We start from the raw sequence: 10,340 nt of genomic DNA, 5'->3' as shown, positions 1-10,340 counted from the left end.
TCTTATAGTCCATTATTTTCCAATTCTTAAAAAGAAAATCAAAACGTATTATTTTATATTATAACTGTATAAGAACAGATTACGATACTTGCCTGTTATTTTTAGCACAGCACTACAAAATATAAACCGCTGACATAACCTTGTAATAGCGCAGTATAGATTTAGAAAAATATTGTTTACCAAGTTATTTGACACTCAGTTTGGCACAAAATTATAACATTCATTGATTATTGATATAATAATGTTGTTTTAATGCTCCTCAATTGTTAAAACGGTAAACAACCAGCAAAAATATTTTTATCGTAACTGCAACGCCATTGCAAAGTTACGTCGTCAGTTCAATCGCGACGTGTCAGGAACGCATTCTCTGAATGGCCGAACTATAGTTTTTTTTTTTTTATGTAAATATAGATTAAGTTTATTTTAAAACATAGCGTAAATATTCTTATTTAAAAAAAAAAGAATGTTTAATAAATCTTCTTGATGAACAAAAAAAATGTAACTAGAATTAGCTTACATCTGGTCTGGTATCTCATATAGGTAAATAAATATATCGTCATAATTTATGCCATCTATTTCCATAATAATTATTATTTGCACAAATTTTTAATTGTATTTCCAAAATCTCGCTCAACACCTGAAAACCACGTTCTTACTCTAAGTACTGGCCCAAACCGAATTAAACCGGCTAAAACTAGATATAAATAAGATGTTTAAACAATCCTGGAAGTGGCTTCCCAACGGCGTGGTTGCAACGTCGACCACAGCTTGTGGTGACCTTAATCCAGTACTAGGCTGCTAATTTAGTCTGTTTCTGTATATCTGTGTACACTTCTTTTAATGTAAAGCTGAAGAGTTTTCGTTACGCGGTAATCTTAAGAACGACTGGTCTGATTGGAAAAATTGTTTTAGTGTTCGATATTGAGGAAGACTATAGGGTGAACTTTACAATGAAGTAGTTTCCACGGTACGGTTTGCGGTAGCTTGTTTTAACATAAGAAAAATAATTTCAATTAAACTACAATATTTAGCCATATTACGGTTAGAGAAAACGACGTACCTACAGAAATTATGAAAATATTAAAGCAATAAATATGGATGAAATACTTAGGTACTAAAAATAAAATGAAAGACAGATACGATAGCGAATGAATTACAAATTCGTGAATTCAGTACATTGAATGATTTTGAGTTGTATATTTCCTTTGCCTTTTTTACTTATACTGACCAAAGGAGACTAATTAATAGTCTACATTTAGAGCTGGTTTTGAAAACAGTGTTGCTTTGATAAATATTAACAACCAACTTATATTATACAACTCGAAAACTCTTCATCTGATTTTATATACCTTAACATGTAGCAATACGGTTGATAGTCGCTTGAATTTTAGTAGTGCAACATTATATTTGTGCAATTCTATTTTCATAGTGTTGCAATCGTAAAATTGTTGCTTTAATAAAAATTAAGGCATAAAAGTTGAAAAAGGTTTTATTGGTTGTCGTTATTTACTGTGTAAAAGATTTTTATTGCAGTTTTGCAAAATATTTGTTCCGAATATTGCCATTTTTTAAACCTGGATAGACCTAAAAAAGTCATTTATTAATGCCTTGCCGTATGTAAAAATGTTTTTAGAGTACATAATGCTAATTTTTAAATATGCTTGAAAACGATTTCTTGCTATAGATATTTGGACATTTCCTGTTTACCTAAGCTTTAAAGTGAAAATAAATATTAATTTATAAAAATTACTTTGTTTCTAATTGGGCTTAGAACCGATATAAACTTGAGAAGTGAGCCTTCTAACCAACGCGCCATCTCGTATTCTATCTTACTTCACTCAATTATGATCTCACATACTGAAATAGCTTTCAATTAAGCGTTATCCTATTAGGTAATATTCTCCAAATAATAATTATAAATCTATGAATATTAATTGTTGTTATGATTAAGCTTTAATTGAAGGCTCTGAACCGAAATGATAGTGTCATGTGTTATGGTCCGTTTAACAAATATTTAGAGAGATAGTTGGTATGCAAAAATGTGGAAGCTGATTTCAACATAGTTTGGAAAAGTTTAGACAGATGAAACATAATCCTAAAGTGGAAGCTAAGTTGAAAATCTACTTCTTTATGCTAATGGAAAATAGCTCAAGCAGTTATTTTTTGTAATTTGGGGGTCCTGTACAAATTACACAATACAGACATAGGTATTCTAAGAATCTTCCTTAAAAATTTTCCTCTGTTTGTTTGATGATCGCACGCGGCCGTTTTTTCTAATCTTTGACTTATATTAAAGCAATTTTCCATTGTACTTTGCACCTTTGCCACGCGCGCTTGACATTCAAGCCCGCGTTAGCTGGAATTAAATCCCTATTTATTTACATCTCTACTAATTACCTATTCATAATACTCAACTAAATGTGTAATTCCAAATGACCATTATAAACTCAACGATCTTAAACACTAAACTTTTATTACACCTCCGTATAACGTCATTAAGATTTCCTGGATTAATGAAATTCAATACTTTGTAAACTCGCTGAAACACGACATTAGCCAAAAGGTCACCAGTCAGACAAATGTAGCTTACGAGGCAAAAAATAATAAGCCATTAAAAACAATTTGCGAACGATAAATCAAGCCAAATTAATTAAAATAGGCATTTCAAAAATAATTATATACCTATTAATTATTTTCTTCCAGTCACTTGTTCCAGAGTGACATTGCACGTTTGGTTTTTCGCAAAAATAATTTTAACAACGCCGAAAAATTATTATTTCGCACCGAATTTCGGGCAATAATTAAGTCCCTACTTTTCTTGTATGAAGTCAGCGAAATATTTTAATTAGGTGGTCCGAAATGGCAGTCGTGGTGAACCTATGTGGCGTTTGGTCTATGTCATGGTATAGTGAACCAATGAAAAATATAAAAAAATAAGTTCGAAAATAATTGTTACGATATACGATTGCTAACGATATTTGAGTGCAATTTGAAACTTACTCGTAAAGTGTTTTAAAATCATTTGTGTTATTCTTTCCAAGCTTATTAAGACCTACGCCATAAAATATTTTGAAGTTTGACATGTTTTTTCATTTAAAATATTAAGAGAACCTTAGCAATGTTAAACCGAGAATTTAAAGCTTTTTCTTTAAAATCAAATCACCTTTCATTTCTGTTAAACTGCGCAGACAAGTCTTTATTTCGATAGTTTTTCGTAAATAAAACTTATTTCTAGAATTTAAATAAGACCTGCCTGTATAAAACGTCTATTCAAATTCAAGGTTCGACGCCTACTTACTTGAAGGTAAAATGCTTAACTTTTTGGGACCTGCGTTTGATTTTTAGGGTTCCATAGACTATAAATGTAATCTCGTCGTTATCGTCATCTACTCGTCATTATATTCTCATCTATCGTTGCATTTTATATTTTTTTGGTATAGTAGGTATAATTATATTTTAAAATATGTGCGCTTTTAGATTCTTCGATTGGATATACTTGTAACAATAAAGTCATATTATAATTTAATTGCATATTTCGTATGGTTATCTTACCTATAGCTTTATTAAATGTATGTGTAACTTTATACCTTATAATTTAGGAAAACAGGATCAACAGTTTTCGAGATTTCCCTTTACATAGAAAGTTGTCTGTCTTATTCGCTGAAAAAGTGGAGATAGTCATATATTAATTTTAAATCCAACTTAAGTTATAAGTACATTGCTCTGAAATATTCCTGAAAAAACTAAACGGGACCATAATTCAGTATGTCTCGACGCGTTCTTGCTCGATTTTTTGCGAATCCGTATTATACAGGCGTTAACCCTTTTCTTTGGATTACAATAGAACAGAATGGAACTGTCTAGATATATGGTACCGTATACATTTGACGTGACAATGACTTATTTTTTGCGGGTCTGAGAATTTTGGATGTTGTGTGATAAATGATAGAGAGCTCTTTTGAAGTCTTCTTTTTTGGCTAGACTCAATACATTAGGTGTGTCTGTGATACAAGATATATTTTGTAAGTTTTCTTTATTTGAATTATAAAGTTAAATTGGTGGGTACGGCTGTCATCTTTGGTTATTGTTACGGGTACTTTAAAGCCATTATATCTACCAACCAGTCTTTCCAAAAGAGTTGCCCAGGTATCTGTATTGATTAGACCAGATAGGCAGTCGTTCTATTTAAAACCTAGATGCATGCAGATAGACTGGAAGACGACCGTAAAGAGGCTGGTTAAATGTAGTACAGTCAACGTCAGGTCAGTGGTAACAATTTTATAGGAAAATCGTACTTATTACATGGATATTAGTGCATTTAAAAAATCTAATATGTATGTAAATATAATACTTTTACCTTTTATACCACCATTCAACTGTACAATACCCAGCTTTAATTCCCAAAAGAAACACGTCGAATTTTTCTCCGCAATTTTTTTCTTGGTCCTCACTCACACAACGTGGTCCTTACGTCACACCTAGCTGCACTTTTGACAGGCCAGGTAGCGGCGTGCACTAATTTGTAATTACAGTCGAGGGACGCAAGAGCGGCAGTTTTAGCAAGCAAGCTGTTTTGTTAAGGGTTCTTGCAAACTCACGATTAATTAGAAAAGAAGTCGGCTTTATTATGCTTGTGTTGTTTTGGTTCTTGGAACGGTTCTTTGATAGAGTGTGAAGTGTGATACTTAATGGCGTTATAATTGCAATCTGATATGAAATAGGATATATCAGGAAAACTAGTAAACTTACCAGTCACAAAAAAGTCGTTCATCAACATTATTACTATGTAGGTACGATTTATCTTATTTGACTAGCTATATCTTGCAGCTTCAACTGTGTCCTGTGAAAACTACTTCCTATGTCGTCTGGGAATATTGTAACTTGGTAGGTTGGTATGACAATCATCAGTCTGTTTACTGTTAAGGCTTCTTGGTACAGGCAATTTCTTCTGCAGATAAATTATGACCACTGATTACTCCTTCAATATTAGTTCCCTCTATGATGCAACGCTTTTATTGTTCAGCCCATCTTATGTATTCAAATACACATCATACACTTCATTTCACAGTATTATACACACACACTGTTAAATAATGTATGCACGACTGTAACCCATCCAGGACTTAACTTCTTTATTTTTGCTTAACTTATCTCATTTAACAGGTCTTCCGCAGCATAATGGATATACCTATCTCATAATGTATGTATGTACATTCGCGCAGGTAGCGATGTGCACTAATTTGTAATTATGGCCGAGGCCGGGGCGACGTAAGCGTTTCACTAATACCGACCGTGGTTTGCTGTGTTAACGATTAATCGGTTACCGCGAATCGATCGAACACAATTAAAATCGATTATGAGTTTAATTGAAGTTGCGTGTTATATCAATAAAGGGAGAATTTTGATGCTTGAAATATATTATTATTTTATTTAGTTTTGAGATCTATTTTCAAAGTCAATATTCAAGCTTATGAGCATTACAGATAGACAAACTCTATTCAGTCGTTTTATAAAATGTCTGGGAACAAATATTTTAAAATAAATTATTTTTTAGTGAAGGCATCCACTTATTCAGCCAAAATTGATATGTGATTTCAGCATGTTCCAAAGATAGCCATGCATCAAATATCAATTTCTACAAAGGAACATCTGCATATCTTACTTGGAACTTAATATAATTAAATGACCAAAGGCAATTATGTGACCCAAAGGCTGGTTTTTATTTTGGTCAAAAATTAAGCATTGCCATCCAACGTGGCAATGCTGCCAGCCTCTTGGGTACACTCCCGGTGGGCAGCGATGAGGAGTTTTTTGATGCCATTTTTTAGTTGTATATATGTATAAATAAGGCTTTTTTTTACGTCATGTAAATATGTACATAAACTGAACCCAACAATAAATACTTATTTGTTAAACTAAAAAAAAAAAAAAAAATATTATTTAAATTATATTGTCGCGGGCTTATAAGAAAAAACCCAGCGATTTACTTAAGTGATTTATTTTAAACTTTACAAAACACTCGTAAACGTACACACACTAGAACAGCACAGGGAGCGGGTCGCCGTGCGTGCGCTAGCGTAAGACTGGTACTCAGAGCTGTCCAACTGGAGAGGTTGAAGCAGACTGAGAACGCAGTGAACACTGACTGCGCGCACGCCGGACCCTGCGTTATATAGGCGGCGGTCGGCGGGCTTCGGAAGAGCTCGGCAATACTCGGCGCTGACGGGGAGGCCACGCCCACTTGACGCATAGCCGTGGTACCGCGGGCCGGGCGTTCGGATCCAGCGTCCGGGCATTTTGTTTATTATTGCTACAGTCTCCCCCTCTGGATCTGAAGTCGTCCCGACGATGATCCAGCAGTTGGAGGCATGTGGTGTCTTTCGCGTTTCTTCGCTTGTTATTCCGTTCGGCGGCTGTCAGAAGACGACTAGCGAACTCAACAGGATGTTCGCTTTCACGCTCCCCCTTGACCAAAACTGCTCCTTTTGTATAAGAGCTTGCCTCGCTTTTATAATGCAGGGTTCGCTTGCATCGGCTTGGCATTGAAACGTGCTTGTTTTCTGGTAGAAGCCCATTCAGCTGCTTCCTTTGAACAGTTGTCCTCTGTGTTTCGACATTAATTGTGTCAATCCGTATGTCCCAGTTGTTGGCGTCAAAGAGATTGGCACTTTGTGGGGATAATTCGATGTCTTCCCGGTGAACATTGATTTGTGCATCTCGCAGCATAAAATCCGTGAAACTAGGTGAATAGCCATCGAACAGTCGTGGTTTCTTGCTTACAGAAGACGAGTCGCCAAAATCTATCGATGCCAGTTTGTAGGTGACCTTATCATCTGACAGATTTTTAGGCGTTGACGGAGGTTCAGGTGTTAACGGAAGTTCCGGTATTTCCATCCGTGGAGGTGTTGGTGGTGGAGTAGGAGGTATGGTATTAATACTTGGACTTGCTTCGCTGTCTGTCATTGTGAGTGAGGTTACTGGGCTTGGCAACTGCATTATTTCATTGACGACCGTACTCTCAAAGATTGCAAACTCTTCGGCGTATAGCTCGTATTGCTCTTCTGGTTCATCAATGAAATTCCACGTGTACTGCGGCAAGTTGATTACCATGCCCGCATCCTTTAAAAACCCAACCCCCAAAAGCGTGCGGTTGTCTTTTGCTCCAGGTAGCACGATAAATGTCGTCTGCACCTTTCGACCCATCAAAACAACGTTGACTCTGCACATTAGCACTCCTCGATTCTTTTTTATTCCATCAGCCAGCGTCAAATTGACTTGATGTTCCTGGAACTTGCATCCGCATTTGACTAGCTCTAAATATAGGGAGTACGAAGCGACACTCATCTTTGCGCAAGTATCAATGTAGGCGGTACCTTTTATCCCTTCGATCTCCACGAACACAACAGGCCGGGAATCTGAGTCTACCTGTACGTTGATAGCACAAAACTTCAAGTCCTCCTTCTTAATGGCCGACGCCTTCTTACACGTGGGACAGTTGCTTCTGTATACCCCAGGTGCGCCGCAACCGTAGCAGGAAAACTTTGGTTGATGAGGAGATGGTGCCTGCGTTTCAACTTCTGAGACAACTTTCGGAATACTGGGTAAAGTGCCTTCAGCCCGTTTCTTCTTCCGACAGACGTCTGCAGTATGGCCAGGGTTTTTACAAAAACTGCACCTTACCTTCCCTTTCTTCCCAGTAGTTCTGATGTCACTTGCATGTGAACCTGCTGCGTATTCATGTAAGGTCTCTTCGATTCCCCGTGCCGTCTCCAGCAGTTTATCTATCGTGGGAACTGTATCCCGAGGCATGCGGTTTCGTATGTCTAGCCGTATGAGCGCAAATATCAGATCTATTTGCTGCGTTTCAGACAGTGCGGGAGGAGGAAGTGATGCAAACAATGCCCGCTTCTTGGCAATAAATGCTTCAGTGGTGACGTCAGCTTCCTGGACCTCATGGGTAATCTGATGATATATCATAAATGCAGGTCTGCGGGGAGCGAATGTATGACGCAATTTATTGCAAAACTCTTCCCACTTTTCCACTCGGCTTTTCAAGCCTTGCCACCAAACCGCTGCTTCATCCCGTAGAAGAAGTGGAAGTCCTTGAAGCGCATCGAGGTCACTCAACTTTTCTACATTCTTGAAGGTAGAAGCTGCCGCTATAAAAGCCTCAACTGCGTCCGCGTCTTTTTCCCCACTGTAGGTGATGTTGCAGGATGCAAAAGATCGCTGTTTAGAAGCTGTGATGGTCTGCAGGAATATTTGGAATTGTTCGTTTGACATCGCCATTTTCAAAGTCCGATGTGGGAGTCTTCTTAAATGTTCCAACTTAATCCCTGAGTTCGGCTCCACGTTGTGCGCCAGATTGTCGCGGGCTTATAAGAAAAAACCCAGCGATTTACTTAAGTGATTTATTTTAAACTTTACAAAACACTCGTAAACGTACACACACTAGAACAGCACAGGGAGCGGGTCGCCGTGCGTGCGCTAGCGTAAGACTGGTACTCAGAGCTGTCCAACTGGAGAGGTTGAAGCAGACTGAGAACGCAGTGAACACTGACTGCGCGCACGCCGGACCCTGCGTTATATAGGCGGCGGTCGGCGGGCTTCGGAAGAGCTCGGCAATACTCGGCGCTGACGGGGAGGCCACGCCCACTTGACGCATAGCCGTGGTACCGCGGGCCGGGCGTTCGGATCCAGCGTCCGGGCATTTTGTTTATTATTGCTACAATATCAATTTTTTCGTATTGCGTAATTAAAGTTTTTATATAATTAAGTACATACTTACATTTGTCTCAAGGTTGTATAGTAACCTTTCAAATATAGAAACAAACTTAGATACTTTATAAAGACCTTATACCTATGTAATAATAATATGGTACTGTAGAGCTGTAGTACCGAAGTAGATTAGAAGTAGGTTTTATATTTAAAAATAACTGGCCGGACAATGACATAAATAGATTCAAATAGAAATAGAATAGTTTTTATATATTGAAGTGTGTCACTTCACCCCCGAGTCAGCGAATAAACGCAAAGTTAAAGTTATTATTGAATGTTTTAATTTAATATCCTGAGGATCCCCGGTTCCTAGCGCACCACGCGCTACAGTACCTACCTACCCAGATGATGATGAATCACTCATTTTGGTTCCTATATCTACGCAAAAAAGTCTAAAATTCAAATCAATACGAAATTAACATATAAGTAAAATGATTATATAAAAGCAATTTAGGTACAACGATTTTTTTCTACAAAACTTTTTTAAGACTAATCTAAAGTGTGCGCACACCCTAACTTCCTTTACATATATAATTCACCTTATTTCGTTTGCGGAGGTGCGATTCATTATTAATACTAGACTTTTTTGTGTCTGGACTTTGAAGTTTGTTAATGAACTTTACAGTAGTTTTTTGTACATTCTCGAATGTAGGTATTTTTTGTTATTACCATTGTTGTCGTGTTGAATTTTGCACTAAAGGTACGTTTCACTCTGTGATGCGTGAGAAAAAAGACACTAAAACCATAACCAAATTTCCCAAATTGCACCAAAATGTCAAAATCATCATCAGTCTTTGTATCGTCCCACTGCTGGGCTGCGGCCTCCTCTCACACGGAGAAGGATTAAGCGTTAATCACCACGCTTGCTCAATACGGGTTGGTAAAATATGCCATCATTATCATGGCGTCAATCCCCATATTTATAGAAAAACAAAATGGCGTGGCATGAAGCATACGGAATATGAAGGGCCGTTACTGGAAGTGCGTTTACAATAAAATTTTACGAACAGAGCTGTAATGCTCGATATTATTAAGTGGATCGTTTCTGGTTTGTTTCTGTACATATGTTTGTGTTTGGGGTATTTTAAAGGGATATTCTTTGAAGTTATATTAGTCTAGAGACCTACTTAGTTTTAATGTAAAGGCAGATGATAAAGCCATTGCATAAGTTTAGCTTAGATACTCATGTTTAGTTGGCTCAAATGGCTTTAAAAAGTTTAAAAATACTACGGAAAGAACCCGCCATCATTATTTAAATTTTTGGGGTTCAAAAGCAATTTCGGCTCGACAAAGGTATGTAAGAAGTACTTACATTTCATTCAGATTAAGTACGTTGCCAAAGTATTCAAATGAAACTGCAGGCGGCAGATGGCATCTCAGTCTCCAAAAACTTGATTCTTGAACGTACTCTTCGGACGTAGGCCCGGCGACTTAGCTTCAGCGATATTATTCGATACAATACAATCATTACCATATGAGGTGAGAGGTCGCCGACTTTACGTAGCCGACATTACGTCGCCGACAACCTTCGTGTGCACACCACTTTACACAATAATCATTTC

The 10,340-nt window shown here is 37.3% G+C and overlaps 1 protein-coding gene across 1 annotated transcript; it reads right to left on the bottom strand.

Moving 5' to 3' along the window:
* Nucleotides 1-5,982: 5,982 nt before the first annotated feature.
* On the bottom strand, nt 5,983-8,738 carry LOC124642320. Its single transcript, XM_047180702.1, has one exon. The coding sequence runs from the start codon at nt 8,287-8,289 to the stop codon at nt 6,169-6,171; it is 2,121 nt and encodes a 706-aa protein (XP_047036658.1). The 5' UTR covers nt 8,290-8,738; the 3' UTR covers nt 5,983-6,168.
* Nucleotides 8,739-10,340: the final 1,602 nt, after the last annotated feature.

This window comes from Helicoverpa zea, chromosome 24 (genome assembly GCF_022581195.2).
Source record: "Helicoverpa zea isolate HzStark_Cry1AcR chromosome 24, ilHelZeax1.1, whole genome shotgun sequence".
Classification (NCBI taxonomy): Eukaryota; Metazoa; Arthropoda; class Insecta; order Lepidoptera; family Noctuidae; genus Helicoverpa; species Helicoverpa zea.
Note: the sequence above shows the minus strand (reverse complement) of the source record. Positions and strands in the feature narration are given on the sequence as shown.

What these genes read in the sequence shown, in the direction of transcription:
- LOC124642320 (XM_047180702.1), bottom strand. Translation starts at nt 8,289, where the DNA reads ATGGCGATGTCAAACGAACAATTCCAAATATTCCTGCAGACCATCACA.